This window comes from Lipophrys pholis, assembly GCF_963383615.2.
Source record: "Lipophrys pholis genome assembly, chromosome: 1".
Taxonomy (NCBI): Eukaryota; Metazoa; Chordata; class Actinopteri; order Blenniiformes; family Blenniidae; genus Lipophrys; species Lipophrys pholis.
In genome coordinates this window covers 10,095,463-10,115,016 of record NC_137635.1, presented here as the reverse complement: position 1 = coordinate 10,115,016, position 19,554 = coordinate 10,095,463, and the positions used below count along the sequence as shown (strand labels likewise).

The following is a 19,554-nucleotide window of genomic DNA, read 5'->3' as shown; positions in this document are numbered from 1 at the left end:
ACGTGACATGTAAACTTCTGTGTTCAAATCATCCTTGAAAAGAAGCAAAACAACCCCAAACTGTACATTTTTGTGTCTTTCGCATTGCTGTTTGGGTGCTTCAATCTTCTGGTGGATGAGCCTAAACTTCTATAATCCTCTCCTGAGACCATACCATTCTATTATCTAAATTATAAATTTATAATCCATTACAAATAACATACAAGAATAGCCATAGGCTTTTTCTAAAACTTGCATTTGATTCATTCAAAGAGGAATATTTAAAAGCTCATTTGTCAAACTTAAATAAAGCACTAGTACTATATAATAATTACACAACTATAAATAAATTGAAATGTTAGGCAGTTTGACAATATAAATTGGAAAGTAGATTACATGGTGTAAATAATACTTGAGTTAAACTGCATGATTTCGAAGACACTTTTAAAATAAATAATAAAAATAAATAAAGGTACCATTAAAATAAATTTACTAGTACCTAAAGTGATGGCTAAGTATTTTAAATAAAAAATACTTAGGCATCATTTATAGGGAATATTATAGTAACAACTTATTAACTAACAATTTAAATAATGGAAGGGTTTTGTTTTCAATTTATCATAAAGCGACACATTGTATTTGGAGGCGAAAATGACTGTAAACGTAGAAATGTAAAGTTTAAATCCCCAAATTCCCTTTAAGTATGTGCTAACAAGCTAGCATTCATTAGCTTCATGCTAACCATGGAAAGTTACTGAGAAACAACATTGAGCCGAGCTATCTTAACTTACCGTTCACTTTAACTTTTTAACTTACCCATCGCTTTAACCTTTAATAATTTAAGGTTTTTCTAATCGACTCTGGATTCGAACGCGTCGTTTTTAGATGGCTTTATTTCATTCAGATCAGCGATTCAGTCTTTCCAGAACGTTCCCTCCATGGTGCGTTCAAGGGCTCATGGTAAACGCACAAAAATCAAAACTCGTAAGTTAAACTGTCCCTGGATTTATACATTTTATTACAGCTTTTCTTTAATCTTCTTACCTTTTTCAACTTAGTGCTTGCAACAATGTCAACGATGCTTTACTGGCCTGCATGCAGGTTTTGTGCACATGATGCGTTCAGGTACAATCCTGCTGCCATTGTTGAGGGCAAACAAACAGAGATAGCTGGTGTGTGCAGGCTTGTTCATGAGTGAATTTAGAAAACTGGGCAATTTAATTTAATTTACTATGATGGTGAACACCTGTGCAATTCATGGCTGTCACAATCAAGCAGGTGGCAGTAGGCCAAACAAACTTAGCTTCCATAGTTCCAGTTGTCCTGTCTCTTGGTTATAATTTTGGATCTTAATGCTATTTAGTTTTTTTTTATTATTATTATTCGGTTCTGGTCATTTTATCTTGTGGTTTTCTCTCTTTCTCTTCCTCTCTCGCTATCAGTCTTTGTGTTAGTTTTGCATCTTTTGTTATGGTTGTTTTATACTGTTTTACAGTTATTATTTTGTGTATTTGTCTTTTGGGGCCTGGGGTTGGGGTGATTTTGCATTTCCTTGTGGTTTCCTGTATGTGTTTTGTGTTTTGTTGCAGGTATTTAGCATCTCACTGGCAGAATTTAATTGTGTGTATTTATTTCTTTTTCCATCTTAAATTTGTGACATATTTGGACTGTGTCAGTCTCTGGTCCCTGGAGGATGTGCACAATAGGCTCATTCAGTCATCCCTCCATGCATTAAAGTGATGTTTCACAATGAATAATAACAAAGGATAATAGAAACCCAGTGTAATAAAACTGTCTTGTGTCAAAGATAAGAATATGAATAGCTGTTGGCATTTTACCAGAAATATCTAAACCCTCCATTTCTAAATGGTTGAAAATAATCTTCAGAGTGAGCTGCACGTCTTGTCAGGCAGGGTTTCAGAAATTCTCCCCCTCACTGTGTGAATTTACCACTTTCATGCTTCTTTGATTGAAACTGAAAAACTAATTAGGATCTTTCTGACAACACATGAATGCAGCATCACTAAATTGGTCTCTCACCATATCTGACAGGGCAAGGATGGATGGTTTAGATTACCAGTAGAGGCAACGGGATGGACTGGACTGGGCACACACACACACCCACACACACACACACACACACACACACACACACACACAGAGGAAGCAGCAGCAGTGGAATCACTGTTACTGATAGAAACAGTGTTGGAGCCCAACATGGTCTTATTGATCCTGTTATACTGAAAGAGCACAACAGAAGCCATCAAGTAAGCAAAGTTCAATCAGCGATGCTCATGTCGAATGAATTAACCAGATTTCAATCAATCGTTGGACTGATGTTAAAATGTTTAAACTCATTAGACGGAATAATGTCGAAATTCCACTTATTTGTCTTTTACAAAGTTAACTTGGATCACTGTTTTTTTTTTTTTTTTTTTTATTAAAAGGGGTATACGTATAATGTACTCATACCTCTTGGGATGCACGTGACCTTAAAATCTATATAAAAACTAATTGATCCAGAGAGAACCGATCAAAATTAAGCTAAAGACACTGTGAGAAATGGATGGAAACAATAGAAAAATAGGTCAAAAGTATTAAATGGGAAAAATACATACAACATGTCAAATAACATCTTTCTATTACAAAGTCAAATAGAAGTGATTGTATTTGGTAATTATCTTAAGAAATGTCCTTTATTTCATCTTGACAGGGTTAGGGTTAGGGTTAACCCTTTCGAGGGCGTTCGCAAAAATACTTCAAAGTGGGAAATTTCAACCCCTGAGACTTTTTCTCAAGGTGAATCTTTACCCAGGACTTTTAGAAGTTACAAAAACATAACGTCAACTCCTATATTTGTTATTTCTTGTTTCTAATAAAATGTGGGGTGAAAGGGTAACGCTGGGCAAGATTATAGGTATTTTAAGATTGAACGGTTGAAAAATGGGATTTTTACAACCTGTACCTCTACTATTCTGTCCAACAGTTTAATCTGTTATTTCAATACAAGGTTGCAAAGCAGCCCCCGATGTGTATACTCACTTGTTCTATAGGCACTGTGATTACTATACTGTCCTGATCGTTCATATTTGATGATATATTCTAAATGATGGCATCAATCAGTAAGAGGTGCTTCTCCAAGGAAAGAGGGAAAAACACACGGCTGTTTAGGTTAATAAATGAGAAGTTTCAAATCAAAGTGTCAGGCTTTATCAATATTAACAATTGTTTTTTGACACAATCTGCACTGATTTCATTTTTCATGGCTTCTGTGATTATTATTAGCTCTTCATTGTGAGTTCTGGTCACTTGCCTAATGAATAGTTCCAGCTTGTATCACAATTTGAAAGATTCACTGAGGCGATAATCTCATATTGGCGTTATTTTCTTTCCAGTATGTCCCCGACAGATGTGGTCTCCTTCCCTGTCACCTCTCTCCGGGGAAGCTGCAGGGTCAAAGCGAGTTGAGTTCCACGTCAGGTTTGTCCCCACGCTGACCTGGGCCTGACTGGCCTCCCAGCAAAAAGCCCCTGTGAAGGTAAGAGGAACTGGGGTCCCCTCCCTTGGAAAAGAGGGTCCCTCCCCTTGACAGCTCCACAGAGCCGCAGCCACCTGCCTGCTGGGTGAGCCCCATATGAAAAGGGAAGCCCTTTGTAATCCGACGGGGATTACACCACCCAACAATGCACTGCTGAAAGAGCGACAAAGGCCCTGTATCAAACGCCGCTGAGGGGGAGCAAGGGCTATGATCTCCCGCTACTACCAACACTGACTCCTCCACCATCCCTCACCCCCCTCCTCCCTCCTCCCTGTGGCATTTGGCTGCCTCTGTCCTCCCTCTGCCCTCTCATCTTTTGGATCTGGCCTTTTATCAGCACATTCCTTCTCATTTGCATTGCGGTGCGGGGAGGGACGGCAGGTCTCTCTGATCTGATAGAGCAAGCAGGAAAGTGAGAGAGAGATGCGGGAGGGACTTCGAGGCACCAAGGTGCTGCGTTTGAGTGTGTGATGCCCTGCAAACACACACACAAACACACACACAAACACACACACACCACAATGCATTCTCCGGGAACGGCTGCAGCCACGCCTGTCTTTTACAGATGTGTTGGAATGAAAAAGCTCAATACTTCTATTTCAAACTTCTCACATATGGACGTGAGCACTGGTTTGATTTACTCATTTGCCTTGGAGGAGCTACTCTTAACTCGAGTTAGTGGACAAGGTCACCTGATTGAGGCTTTTTGAAAGTGCGATTCAATATGGTTGGTACAGTGTTTGATCACAGTCCTGTTTAGCTTTTTTCCTTCGTGAATAACAGATAACACATTGTGAGACCGTGGTATGGGTTGTGTCAACGTCCTTTGCAGCTTTAACACATATTTTATCACGATTTTGTGGCTTTAAAAGTGACCCTTTAAATACCCTCAAAGTAGTTTGTAAATTGTCCACCTTTAAGTATTCTCGTGAGTGCCATATAATGGGATAAGGTTAGATAAAGTAGGCTCACTTGTGGCGACACTGAGAAAACAACAAGTACTTTTGTAATAGCTCCCTTGTAAAGCTCCCTTTGATAGATTTAAGTAATTAACAGGACATTTGGCATGTTTTCGTGGAATTTCTTTTCATTATTTAATGTTTTTCTCATTTTTTTCCATTGTTTGTGTCATCTTCCGACAGAGTCTTCAACTTCTCTCTGGTTCAATTAGTTTCTGTCAGTCGATATCTTAAGTGTCAAATTTACTTCAGTTCAAAGGTCACATGAAGGTCAATTTGATCTCGACCAGCAAAATGACACCAGTTGTTTGAATTTATTTCGATACAAAAAAGTGCAAATACATTATTAAGAATGTTACATTCACTTTATTATCTTAAAAAAAATTTTAATTAAAAAAGAAACCTGTTAAGGGTTAAAAGTTTGTTGTTTTTCCACCCTGGAAAATGTATTCCAACTTAGAATTGCTCAATTCTCCCAACTGTTCAGGCCAATTTGGGAAGCTGGTACTAATAAATGCATCTATTTTTTCACCTAATTGCAGCAAACCTCCTTCCTTTCCTGTGGTGGAATTAACTCATTATGGTGCCGACTCTCATTGTGATGGTGCGCTGCCAGATGTAGACATAAAATACAACAACTCATTGTGCAACAAAACTACTTTAGCTGCTGTTCTGCAAATGATCTCATATTTAATTATCTGATCTGTGTCATGTAATTAAACACTGAGCTTCTGAATAATTCCTTCATCAGCCTGTGATATTGCCAGGAATCTTCATTTCACCCCAAAAAAATTTTGATAATTATCTTTATCCAAGTAAAAATCCTCAGAAATTACACAAAAAAAGGCAGAGTGTTCATGTTAGATATCATCAAATCAATCTTATTTTAAAAATATTGCTATAAACCACTTCACAAAAGCAAATATCTGAAGTTGGAGCTCAAATAACGCCCTAATTTAAACTTCTCAAGACTGTTTTTAACACTTTGACTCTTTACTCTTTTACCCTTTTGTAAATAAAAAGAGGGAAAACAGTGTCAAACAGAACCTGAATTATATTTCAAGGTATGATCCAGTGTTTTCCTTTACCGATGCAATATTGTGTCTTGAGTCAGCTTGAATAGAATACCCACTGATGGTCCACTATGTCTTTAACTGTAATATTGCACATTTTGGAGCTTATCTTCCAAACTGATCACCCAATATTGACCCAGTGACGTCAAAACGTTGCCTAAAATGTTCAGAAATTTTTTTTTTTTCCTGACTGTTATAAACAGCTTCAATTACAGTCCTTTTCTCAGTTCATTAACATTGATGTCCACAAACATGTGTGTTCAGGACATTTTCCAGGACAAAGTTTTATGAAAACACAGAGAAAATACAGCAAGATTTAGAAATCACTCTCATTAACCTATTTAGCAGCTTTCACCAAACAAAGAAAATCTCAAGCTGGAGCTCAAACAAGGCACTAAATTGAATATATCCAGACTTACTTCAGGTTTTACATTTAAAACAAAGTTTTTATTTGATTGTTAAAGGTTTGTCCATAGTGATAAAACGTTTTCTTCTCTCAAAGATGTGAGATCCAATTTATTTGATTTGGGAAACAATAAGAGGGAAAATAGCTCTCTATATGACCTGACTGATGTATTAAAACATTGGTTTATCTTTAAAACACATCTGTGTTTGCAGCTGGATTAGTGTAAATAATTCATAATGTGTTTGCCTTTGTTTATACAGATTTTGTAGCTTGAATTGCTAAAGAAATGTCAGGTTTTTGGGACTTTTTCAGTGTCAGACAGATTTGAAATCACCAAAAAGTCATTTGGAAAAGTCGTTAAATTCCAAACTCTTGCTATCAATCACTCTGTCACCTTTTACAAAAGCCCTAATCTCATGTTGTAGCTCAGATTGATCCCTGATTTAAACACGCCACTGCATATTCAAACTCTTAATTAAAAAAAAAAAAAAGATGTTTGGTGTGATTCTTGAGGGTTTGTTGTAAATGTTTGTGTTGCTGGAGGAGATAAAAAGAGCTAGTTTACTTTTCGGATATCCTCGGCATCATTGTATTCCCAACCCACCCATTGCTCAAACACATGTCAGTGTGTGTGTGTGTGGGGGGGGGGGGGAGGACTTCGGTGTCGGCAAAGTTAAAGGAGGAAAAAAAAGGTGATGATAGATTGAGGACACAAAAGACAGAGGAGCAAATGTGTTGCGCTAAATCCACAACCTTCAGTCAGCCTCGCATTGACTGACTCGCGGAGTTACCTCAGCTTGTTCTCAAATCAATGTTACCCCTGAGAGCATTGAATAGAAAATCATTCAAATTGTATTATGTTAGGATATATGAGCCATTTCAAAATATTAATTCAGCATTATTTGAGGTGTCTGTTAAGGGTAGCAGTTACAGCTAGTAGCGCGTCTACTCGACTGAGTGATTACACACCTCTATTACATGTGATATATGAATGTGTGAGAGGGACCTATTTTTCATTACAGAGACATTGTCCCTAGAGGCGGTTGTTAAAGAAGAATCCATGAATTATCCCCCTGGAACAACTGGCCCTTGTCATAAGCCGAGAAGAAGGGAAGGGGACGGGAGAAGGGGAAGCACAGCACTATTGATAGTGGTGGGATTGAGAGACTGGAAGGACGCCAGAAGAATGTGTCTGCCTTCGCTTGTGATCCTGCACACTGCCGCCTCTCCCTCTGTCCAGTTAATTGGAATACAAAGCAGAGCGGGGTCGATGAGAGAGCGGTGGTGGTGGTGAGGCAGAGGAGCAGCAGGGAGGGGGGTAGCTGCTGTCTGTCTCCAGCAACCTTCACTGCTCGCTGGGAATTGACTGGGGAACCAGCAAGCGAGACCGACACACTGTCACTGGTAAAATGAACTGTCACCTTGCATTTCTCAGCCTCCTGGCAGCCTCGAATTGGCCGCTTTGAACCATGTGACGTGACACTGATTGAGTTCTGGCTCCTGAAGGAAGGAGCTGGTTTAATTTCAAGTGTACCGCCTCCCCATGCAAAGTATCGGGCGTCACTTCAGCATCTCTTTACTCCGCTATCTTCACCCCTAAACCCTTTCACGGCGTGCGCTCTATTCTTCCTCACCACCCCTCATTATTTCATTGTGCTGCTTCGTTACTCTGCCTCTCAGCTGGTCTTGTTTTTCTTACGGCGTACAGTCCTGGCGGCCTGACAGGCACACAGAGGAGGAAAACTATTAGGGGTAGCCATTTGGATCCTGGAGGCAATCCCGGGGAGTATTAAGATGTTAACCCAGGCCAAGTCACTTGTCTCTCTCAGTTACTATGCTGATGGAGAAGAGAGAGGGATGCAGTCGTAGGGAGGGGACCCAGGAGACGAGAGCTTCAGGTCGGCCGGCGCTTCCAGATCCAATTGAGCCTGACTCGGATGGGGGATGGTTGTCAAGAATCTCCCAGACTGGGCTTTAAAGAGGCTCAGTGGCACAACAAAGGAAGACGAGCTCTTTACATACATCCAAACATATTTCCTACAAAAAACGACAGAAATATAATCCATCACATAGTCGCTTGTTTTTCCTTTAAACAATTCCTCAGCAACCTTTCTGAACCTGAAAGCTATTTCATGGATACCGAGTTGAACAAAGGGCAACTTGTTATTAAAAAAAATAATCCCTGATTGGAGATCAAATATGGCGGAGTATCGGCTGGTGAAGTGATTTCGCCTCACAGTAACCCTGAACCCGGTTTGAGTCCGGGCTCTGGAGCCCAGACCACGTGCCAAAGTGAACCCCAGGTCTCTCCCGGTGGTGATCCACGTTGCATGGCAGCTTCCACTTTCAATCTTGGGCGGCTTAGAAAAAAGGGCAGCTCGTTTTGCTCACAAGATTTGACAAAGTGTACAGGGAATTCAATGGATGTGTAATATGTGTAACGAAGTAATCTCTGCATTCTAAATATCATGATGCAATTGTTTCTTCTGCATCTGCAAACCTGCAATGCTTGTAAACAATCAATAAACGTGGTAATCTTCATAAGAAAGGACATGTTTCCGCATTTTTTATGAATTATGAGGATTTTTGTGTGATTGAGTGACCGTGTCAGTCTCATTATGATCTTACTTCTCCAGGTCAGGCATCATATATGAAGAGCTTCAAGAGGCCGCTGTTTGCAAGATAATGTCATGAAATGTTTTGTTCAACCTGAAGCCACCCTGTCGATTAATCTGTCGTGAAATCTGCTCGCCTTTTCACTCGTCACAAACAAAATCTGGCACGTGTACGTCTCATAACCACACTTTGCAGACTGTTCATGATATCTAAACATTTCAAAAGGACTTCCTCTAAATCCTTTTTTCAATCACAGACAAGATTCAACAGCGTGTCACACACTTGTAACATGAGTTTCTCAGTAATGTCAAAAACACATGACACACTGAAGAAGAATAAAAGCTCAAGTTATCTTGGAAAATGATTTTCACAATTCTAGAAACATAAAATCAAAATGAATCCCATCAATCTAGGTAAAATGAAAGAGCATTGAAATGCAGAAAATCAATGGAAACCAGCTCATAAAGTTGCTCTTTAATAGTTTTCTATTATGGTACTTTTTGATATAGCTTTTCTTTTAGTGGATCTCAGATAGGGGGGTTGTCATCCATTCGCCAGAGCGTGGAAGAGATATCAGAGGAGAAAGAGGAAGATCATGCTCCATCTATTAACCCTCTACTGGACAAGGCACCATATTTGATCAAATGGACGTTTGTTAGTGTTTATTGATTGTAAATTGAGGATTGAATGATGAATTTTGAGAGAAGTATTGCGATGCCGTTATGATTTGCAACTTTCTTTTAGCAAGGCATGTTTTCCTCCAAGTTAGTTCAAGGGACTGATTCATCAGTCTGTCCGTCTTCTGATTCAGGGTCGCTGTGCGTACTGGAGCTTATCCCAGCTGAATGAGATCGAAGACAGGACACACCCTGGCCAGGTCTCCAGGCCATCAGAGGGCAAACAAACACACTCACACACACACACACACACACACACACACACACACACACACACACACACACACACACACGCACATGCACACACAAACTCACCTTCACACCTATGGGGCAATTTTAGAGTCATTAAAAAACCTCAAACTCAAGGTTTTGGATTGTAGGAAGAATCCGGAGTAGCTGAACTTCCTGTTGCATATATGCGACACGCTGGTCGAGCCCTGACGGCCACTTTAGTGGTTACATGCTCTCAAAGCTCCACTGCATCTGATTTCTGACAGTTTTCTATCATACACAGTCTCCGAGCTGTTCTTATGAGAAGTACACATGCCAAACTTATCAGCAGTATCAGAATATGAAATAAAGGGTTCATGTCTATGATTAAGAATTAACACTTGAGTTATCTTGATGAGGCCTCAGTCGTATCCATTTGATTGTATTCTCCTGACTTGAAAGAGCTCTTCCCTCCTGCCTCTTTGTGTCCGTTGTGCCCTTGTCTGATCTTCTCCTTTTGCCCTACATTCCCCGGCAGAAGGCAGAGGCGAGTGCTGGTGATCTGAAGGTGAAAAACATCCTCCTCCTCTCCCCCGGCTGAACATCTGTCTCCGCCGCGTTGGCTGCAGCACAGACTCTGACACCTCCAGATGGAGAGCCCGCTGGGAGCGCTGAGGTATTACCTACAGAGATGGCAGGGATCACACTTCTGGAATGAAGTCCCACACTTGTTTTCCTTTTTTTGTTGTTGGATCTGTCACTATTCACCTTATCGATTGTCACCTCCTCGGTCCTTGGCCTTGTGACTCATCCGAAGAGGAGGCTGCTGGCTTGTAGGGGGAAATGCATGACAACAAACCTCTCCACCTTTTTCTAATCTACAGTAATGTGTTGTATGCTATTTCAACTGTAACTTCTATTTGTGGATGTGTATTAGTACTTAATCTCGTTGTGAGGAAAGTGCACACTCGTGCAGATATGCTTCGAATGATGGCTGATTTTCATTCCCCAAAAATGTGTTTTTCAGATACCTTAAAAAGATTAAAGTTCGACCAAAAATGCCCGACATCTTCATAATTCTCAATATTAAAAGCAATACCTGTGAGAATCAGGAGGTGTGAGGGGGACAGTGTTTATTTCTCCGAGCATCACTGGTGTCTTGACAGATTGCCTCTGCATTCATTTGTGCCTGAACTCTGTGTGAACCTCGGCTTTGGGGGAGAAAAAGGGCAACAACAGGCCAGTGCTGTCGGGACAGGAACTGTGTGCAAACCTAACACCCAGTGCAAATATTGAAACTGCTGCCCCTTCAGCATCACAAGAAACTAGGTGGTCAGGTCCGGCAAGGGTTTGGAGGAAGGTGAGGGCAGAATGAGCTCAGAGATGCTGAATGACCCACCAAGATAGTGTTTAACATAATAAATGTTACTGTAAATGATATATAATTGAAGCAGATTTCTGTGGTGACCTGTGTCAGCTGTATCCGAGCAGAAACTGGGGGTGAGACCTGCCTCCCTGGAGTTTGTTGTCATGTTTAGAGCCCCCAGAGGTATTTCGAGGTGAAAAGGTCAGCTGGGACCCACCCCATGTGTTGTGAAAGATTCCGCTTGTCACATTATGCAAGGGAACTTTGGTGAGACTATTAATGGAAGTAAATAACTTGGAAGTTTAAAAGGCCACGCAGAGATTTAATAATTAAAATTAATTTGGGGTCCAAAACTTGAATTAACTCATGGATGCTGATTTTCTCTTTCACATGCAAAGAAATCACAGCAATTTTTCATTATTTTATACACTTTATTAAACTAAATCATCTCAACAACTGTTGGAAAATACCCTGTAAATAAATAGTGCAAACAATGACACAGAGTCAGTGCTCCAACACAAAAAACAGTGTGGCCTCATGATAGGTGGATCAAAAACACAACATATCATTTAAAAACGTTTTCTTCTGCATCTACTTCAGCACTTAATGTAATATAAACACATAAGCAGACACAGACATTAACCAACCCTGTATACTTGACAAGTCCACAAGCATTTTTTTTTCTTTCTCTGGAATGGTGCAAAAAAACAAACGTTTCAGGCCTCCACCTTTTTTTTTTTTTTTTTCTTTTTATCCAGTCTGATCATGCTTCACAGTTTTTCTCCTTTTCCCTGCGGAGAGGCCGAATCTGAGCCGGCCACTTTCTCCACAGGTGCGGGGGTGTTGTGCAGGAGGCCACCCAGCTTCTCCCGCTTCTTTTGCTTCATCCTACGGTTCTGGAACCAGATCTTCACCTGCGTCTCGTTGAGCTCCAGGCTGGCCGCCACCTCCACCCGTCGCGCCCGCGTCAGGTACTTGTTGAAGTGGAACTCCTTCTCCAGCTCCGTCAGCTGTTTGGTGGTGAAGTTGGTGCGGATCACGTTGTGCTGGCCGGGAACCCCGAACTCCGACACGATGGCTGCGGGAGGGGTGAGAAATGCATGAATGGATGATGGAGGGAGGGGGAATGGGGGACACCTGAGATATGATGATGAAAAAATGTGACATTGAGGAAAATATTAGATTCCAATTTGTTTTCAGAGCAATCTGAAAGACGTGGGTTTTACGCAGTGTTTACGCACAATGTACAGGAGTGATTTCAATAGAAACAAACCTGTTTTGGGGGGATTCCTCTTCACCTTCATCCAGTCGAAGGTTTTAGACGTTTCCTCCACATGCTCCAAATCCCTTTCCTTGCACTGCGGCGGTAACCTCGTGTAAATGCTCTCTGGATACTCCTGCTGCCTCTGATCCCCGCTGCCAAAGTGCAGATACTGGCCTCCCGCCGCGGCCCCGGCCCCGCAGCTGTCCCCGGTGTAGGGAGCCATGTTTGTCCCGAGAGGTGAAACCTGACTGTGAATAAAGCTCCGGTCCTGCTCTGAAGCGAGGCCGTACTGGTGATGTCCGTACTCCAGAGGGGAGGCGTACATGGAGCTCCCCGGTGCTGCAAACTGCACATCCAAGTGTGGCTGGTGGTGCAGCGGGAGGGTCGGAGTCTGGTGGGGGCCAGAGGCCGAGGGGGCCACAAGGCGACCGTCCGTTGCGTACGTATCACTTGTTGCGCACGAGTTGGACGACGCGTATCCATGGTTCAGATTATGGTATCCGGCCTTGGCACTGAAGATATTGGCTCCTCGGTTGCACACGGGGTAATCTAGATAGGAGCTCATCCTGGAGCCCGGCCTGCTGTTTGCTCAAGAACTGATCAAGACCGAGCGGTCATTAATCGGTGCTCCCTTTGCCCCTAAGCCTTCTAGGTAGTATGTCAAAGCTGTAAAACTGCCTTCCACCCTCATATCACCTTCCTGACACACCATGTGACCCTCTACACGCCAATGGCTAAGGACCTGCAGCACTCTGTCAAGTCTGCGCTCTCGTCCATCAAACGGCTCGCATTTACATGACAAACGCTTCAATCAAACTCGCTCATCCATCTGATAAGAACACAAACATCAGGACACATTTTCAGCCTGCAGCGTGAGACGAGCGAAACATCACTAATTAATGACTAAAAATCAAATAAACCTCGCAATAAATAGATAAATAAATAAATAAATAAATAACATGGTTGTATTATCGTTATGACTACTTGTTAGAATACTTATATCAATATCTTAAAATAGCAGCAAAAAAGTGCTTCGTACAGATCAAAATTCTTCCATACTTTAGGCTTACTGTACTGTATGTTTAGTCAATGGATGAGTGTTTTTCCATTTAGTTTTTTTGAATTGATTACAGTTTTGTTCTCCTGAAATGTATTTTAAATAATCTTAGCTTCAAAGTAACAATGCCAGTCGTGGATTTTGGTTTCAGTTTGACTTCTGTTTCTAATTTGTCTTTTAAGCCTTTCGATATTTGATTGTAATCATAATTTATGGTTTTTAGGTATGTTTTGGCCGAGGTTTTTATAGTTTGTCGCGCTTTCATTACGCATAATTCGTAAACCACATTATGCGTAAAACCATTAAATATGCTTAATGTCGACAGGCTAAGTGTGAGCCTGGTCATAGGGAGTGATGTCGTATTACAGACACACAACCCAACAGATGACTGCTGCGGAGAGAAACGCTGCAGCGTAGTGACTTCAGTGATCCATCATGCCTCTTTTTAAAGACTGACAGCTTGTTTGACCCATAAAAAGAACAAAAGACGAGTTTAAAAACCGTGCAGGCGTTTTTTTTCGGATTCCATTTCCTGCTTGAGAGCTAACAACACTGAAACTATCATGTTAAACCTTTCCAAAAGCAACATTATAATTACCACTCTCACGCGATATAACCCTTGAATTAAGTAAAAATTTGAGTTAATTAGATTTGTTTCAAGACCAGATATGCATTTTTTTTTTTTATTGTTTGCAACGTTCTAAAAGTGTCGCAAAGGATTTTTCACCAACTGGTTTTCTGGTTTTACACTTTCTGTGTAGGTTTAAGACTGATTTGAAATGTCAAAATATAAATGTTTATTTGTATTGGCTTAAAAACAGCTTACATTTTAATTTAAGACGCTCACAAGTAATTTGAAGGAGGCCAAAAGTCAACACATCAGGCTAAATGATTAAGAAGAAACCACTAAATAAACTTTTCAATACATATGGAATTATCAGTTGAATAAAAAGATTTGAATTCATGCACTGAGTCAAGAGAGTGGTGTGCTTGTTCATGTTTAGTTTTTTGGACAGTCCAGGTTTTAACAGAACTTCCTGCTACAGATGCGTCAGTTTTGGAGCCTGCATGATTCTGTCCTGAGGAAAGCAGCTCTGTGAGAAGTAGGAGCCGCTCAGCTCCAATTCTCCGATTGCTGGGCTGTGCGTGTTGAACTGTGCGTCAAACTGCGTGACGCACGGAGCCGGGTATTTGGGGTATTCTGCAGGGTACGCCGGCTGCTGCTGCTGGGGCTTGTGCCGAGGAGAGGCCGGCTGGTAATCCCCTCCCAGATGGACATAACCCAGACTCGACAGAGTGGGGCTTCCCGGGGCGGAGGGGGAGGACTGGGGCGAGCAGCAGGAGGAGGTGGTGGTGGTGGAGGTGAGGCCCTGGACTCTCTCGTCTTTCTTCTGCTTCATCCTCCGGTTCTGAAACCAGATCTTGATCTGCCGCTCGTGGAGGTTGAGCAGGCCAGCCATCTCCACGCGCCTCGGCCGGCACAGGTACCGGCTGAAGTGAAACTCCTTCTCCAGCTCCACTAGTTGCGCGCTCGTGTACGCTGTGCGCGTCCGCTTGGAGGCCGGGCTCGCGCTTGGACACTTCTCAGCGACTGTGCAGTCTGTGGAGACAACGTGACAAACGGAAGGAAATCTGAACGAGTTGCAAACACTGTATGTAATCTTACGCACCAAATATACACTATATGTTTTTGTTTGTTTTTACAATGACCCATTCTTTTTTATTATGAAGCTCATTCACATGAAGCCTCACTTCCACAGAGTCAGCATCAACCATTAACCTTTTGTGACTATTTTATCTGTTTATTGACAATATTAAAGGAGTTGCGTAATGATAAGAAGAATAAACCAATTTTTGTTACATGATTAAAAAAATAAACCAATGAGCACACATATCAATAATAACATAATAACCCAGAAAGATGTGGATTAAAAAATAAACCACAACAACTAATTGAATACACTATTCATAATGTAAAATAATTATCTTATTTGAGCAAATTTGAGACTATTTTTAAGTATTCCACTTAGATGTTATTTTTCCAGACACTGGAAAAATAACACCAATAGTGGATGTTTTCCTCTTTTTTCCTCTTTCCTAATCAATCACATTTCCTCGATGTCATCGGTACATATAAAAAGATTCACCTATGATTTGTGGTCAGATAGAACAAAAACAAAAAAACAATTTTTTTTTTAGCAGTTTATCATAATCAAATCAGCAAAACATTTACATTTTAAATGAAAATGTTTCTAAAACTGGTGTTTGGCTTGAATGTCAGTTTTATAATTTTGTTGGGTTCGTTTCTGTGCCTGTGTGTTGTATAGTTGTAAATGTAAGAATTTTTCTGTGAAGTTTCAGGGTCAAAAGCCAACTAATGTTATTGTTTTTCGTCTTTATTCTCTTTAAATATGCTCAGCCAGTGAGCCCAGGCCTCCTCCCTCACGGCCTGCAGCTTAATTAATAGCTAACTGACCCTTTGAACCCGAAAAGGAGGAAATCTAAGATCCGTAATGAACTGCAGCCACTGGAGCTCGTTACAGGGAGAGTAAATGAAAAAGCTCCATTTGCTGCTTCACGTCATACAGACCTGCGATCCTCCTGCCGGCTTTCTGCTGTGTGTGTCTGGACTCTTTCATCCAAGGGAAGATTTTTTTGGTCGGGGTAAACTTGAGGCTTTGCTGTTTAGACCTCCTGGAAAACTCCTCCTCCGCCTGCTGTTGCTGCTGCTGCTGGTGCGCCTGAGCCGGAGCGCAGCCAAACCCCCCGACACCGACAGAGTCCAGGGAGGTGCTGCAGAAGCGCTGCTGCTGCTGCTGCTGCTGCTGCTGCTGCTGGGCGTGCTGGAGGGGGTTCTGGAGGTGCTGCTGGAGGTGGAGGAGGCCGGGAGCGCGATGGCGGAGGTCGTGAGTCGTTGCGCTGGTTTTCTGCATCTCCATGAAATGTGCGCCGGGGCCCCTTTGACCTTCTGGCGGAGCCGGCAGCCAAATGTCACATGGCAGGTTTCCAGAGAGCCGAGCGCCTCTGGCCTGCATGAGAGGATCCAGAGGGAGAAGAAAGACGGAGACAGAATCAGGGAGGAGACTCAATGATCCATCTTATCAACTCAATAGTGCGCTGACATGAATAGCCAAGCCTCTCCAGGCCAGAGAGGCCGAAAGAAAGCGTTTGTTGTGGAATAAAAACACACAGAGAGACGACAGTCCTGTAAAAGCTGTGCAGAAATTCAATTAGACTTCTATGTTTATTCGATCTTAAGAGGCAAAGCCTCACTGCCACTCGTTATCTTTTTATTGTGTCATTCACTGATGCAAGCAGCACGAATATTCAAGCTGGGTCTCTGTCAATATGGACAGAAACCAAAAAAGAAATCACAAAAATATATATTAAGACTCCAATAATGTATTCTTGATTTCTGACTGCGTCTTTACCAAATGTTGATGTTCTTCATAATAGTAAGGAACAAAGAAAAATACGTTTATTATTCTTTTAAATTATTAGATTGGAAATAATCGACAGGAAAACATGCCATGAAACAGGGGGGCACAAAACAGCTAAATAATGTTATCAAGGAAGAGAAGTCCAGCCTCTCCTGTTCCTCCTCCTGTGACTCCTGTCTGTTTCTTTATGCAGGTTTACATTCAAATTAATTCATTTTGACAATAAGTTGCTTTAAAATCATAGTTAATGACTGTAGTAAAATAACTAATTCATTACAATTTTGAGTAAGACGGATTTCTTTGTACGAATAACCGCTGTAAAAAAAAATGCAATTATTTTGTCTTTAAATCTTTAAATTAGTAGAAAACACAAGCAATATATATTAAATGTCACCTACCCATAACCAAATCAGTTTATCTTTAAATTGATGCCATTTCAGTAAATAGCGTATATATATATATATATATATATATATATATCATAAATTACAATTATTTAATTTTTAATTTTTATCATTCTATTTTGCAAATCATATATAAAATGGGACAGTAGTTTTCCAGGAAAGCAGGTTTGTACACCCCCCCCCCCCCCCCATTTTTCGTAAAGAAAAAAAACTTGAATTATTGTATATTTAATTTCAAATAGTCTATCAGTAATGTTTACATGATAAATTTAGGAATAGAATTAGGAGGGGGCTGTTGTTAATTCTGTCTTTACGCAAAATGTGTTCATCTTAACGTTTCATATATGCATAAACAATCATTATTGAAAATGTTTAAATTTTCAAAATTATCAACAAGCTTATACTGAAAGGAAGTCCAGTAAATAGGATTTTCAAAGGGGAGGGGTCAGACATCCTGCACTGCTCATGTCATCTCAGGTTCTTTGCGCAGATTACGATTCAAATTGTAAATAAATTGTGAATAAAAATTCTAACAGAGAAAATGTGCATTACTTTACCACTGAATGGGTAAAAATGATTGATAGTTTTTGTAGTGTGAGGAATCTGGCAGGGGGTGTCCAGGCCTCCTTGCCCCCCTTGTAACTATGTCTTTATATTAAAAAGAAATAGATTTAAATTACATAAACACCAAAGAGCTTCCTGTAACTACAAATGATAAGTTTCAACACATTAAAGGGTCGTTATTTGACCTTCGAAGAATTAAAAACAGTCAACAAGCAGTGTGTTATTCTTTCTTTCTTTTTTTTTCTTTTGGGAGGGGGGGGTCCCACACCTCTTCTCCCTCCCCTCATGATTCCCTTCTTGAATGTTTTCAGAGTGTAAAACGAGTGTTCCTCATTTATACTGAGGGAGCCTTTTGTTTGGATCACATGGGTTCTCAGGAAAATATAAACACATGGAATGACCATATCTTAATTTACAGAAGCATCGATGGGATTAAGAGAGACTAGATATTAATTTGTTTCTGTTTTCTTGATATTACATTATGGCCTTTGTGGTTGTTGAGAAAGAAAAGCCTCCAGTCAGTTATTGTGTTCTGTTGATAATATTTTTCTTTCCATATGCAAAACAAAAACGCAAAATCCAGGATAAACAATGACATTTTTGCAATAATCTCAAACGGACGTCAGTCCTCATGAGATTATTGCAGAGGGTGCAGAGAGAAAAAGAGCAGTGAGTGTGAGAAGAAGTGTGGAGGCATGCAGCTTTATGAACTCTGGTTGAACCGCGGCTGGAGTCACGCTCGTAAATCATAAAGACACATAACCCGCTCTGTGCGTCCGCGGCGCAGCGACAGCAGCTCTGCCGCCTCACCTCCACAGCCAGCACACATCCATCCACCAAATCCTCACACAAACACATGGCTCCTCTCACCTGTTCAGGAAAGCCTCCCCGGCTCAGGATACTCTGGACCCTGCAGCGAGATAATCCCGAGCGGCTGCAGCCGGTGCGTAACGCGCTGCGTGGTGCGGCTGCAGGCGGCTGGAGCGGACTGGACACTGTTCCTGCAGCTCAAACCGCCCTGCTACAGCATTTCTGCACACAGTGTTGGTGTGTGTGGGGGTGTGGGGGTGTGTGTGTGAGAGAGAGAAAAGAAAGCCCGTTCTGCTGATCATGCAAGCTCAGTTTCATATATGATAATGGTCCCGCGATAAAGTCAGGAAAAGCGTTTTTACGCATTTCTATATGGCAAATTGGCTACATCCTCGCGGCAATTAGAGGAAAATGAAAATCCAAAAACATCTAAGGGAGGGTCGAGGGGGGGCTCAGCGGAGGGCAAACAGAGCTGACATATTTTTGGCACTCAGCTTCGTTTTAAGTGGATTTAGATAAGGAAAATGGCCTGTTAAGACGACGCCTCCCACCATCACCATCGGCGTTAAAACCAGCCAAAAGATTCCAGATTTTGTCATTTCACTCTGATGCATTCAGGTCACACTCGGTGCCCAGAAATCACACTTGGGGCAGCCACAGCTTTGTTCTGCTGAAAAAATCCCGGGAAGCCGTCCAGCTCTGGAGCAATAAATCCAAACATGCACGCTTTAGGAGCCACGCCAGAGACGCGATTCATCACTCAGTGTTTAGTTTCCACACACTCACATACCAGATGCATTACATCTTCTTTGATGTAATGAGATTTTTTTTTTTCTCTCTCCCTCTCGCTCCTCTAATTTAAATGAGTGATCAGATGGTTTTAAGGCAGGCAGCGGTCAGTGAGAGGTGGATGCTGTGATCAGGCCTGAGCAGGATTCAGGTTTTGGACATTGAAGGCGGATCGATCAGCGGCGCTTTGATCTCTCATCTACACGTTTTAGCTCGATCGCCTTGATTGGCTTTTAAAGATAATATTTAACTAAGAAGCACTAATTCATGCAAATGGAGACCCTTGATCTGTGATGCATCACACCGAGGTTGTTTTTTTTTTTTTCAAGGATTCAATTTAAACTAGTTTTTCCATTAGGAAAAATAGATCGATGTATTTAATGCCACTGCAGCCTTAAAATG

At 41.4% G+C, this 19,554-nt stretch overlaps 2 protein-coding genes across 2 annotated transcripts; both read right to left on the bottom strand.

The window, feature by feature from the left end:
- Positions 1 to 11,594: 11,594 nt before the first annotated feature.
- hoxb1b (homeobox B1b) lies at positions 11,595 to 12,653 on the bottom strand (the record flags this gene model as incomplete). The annotated part of the gene is made up of 2 exons (XM_080480629.1): positions 11,595 to 11,902; positions 12,098 to 12,653. The coding sequence occupies 2 exons, from the start codon at positions 12,651 to 12,653 to the stop codon at positions 11,595 to 11,597; spliced, it is 864 nt and encodes a 287-aa protein (XP_080336755.1).
- A 1,532-nt stretch (positions 12,654 to 14,185) lies between these two features.
- Positions 14,186 to 16,180, bottom strand: LOC308120174 (homeobox protein Hox-B3-like; the record flags this gene model as incomplete). Its single annotated transcript, XM_080480617.1, has 2 exons — positions 14,186 to 14,745; positions 15,736 to 16,180. 2 exons carry the CDS (start codon positions 16,178 to 16,180, stop codon positions 14,186 to 14,188), a joined length of 1,005 nt encoding a protein of 334 aa, XP_080336743.1.
- Between the last annotated feature and the right edge of the window lie 3,374 nt (positions 16,181 to 19,554).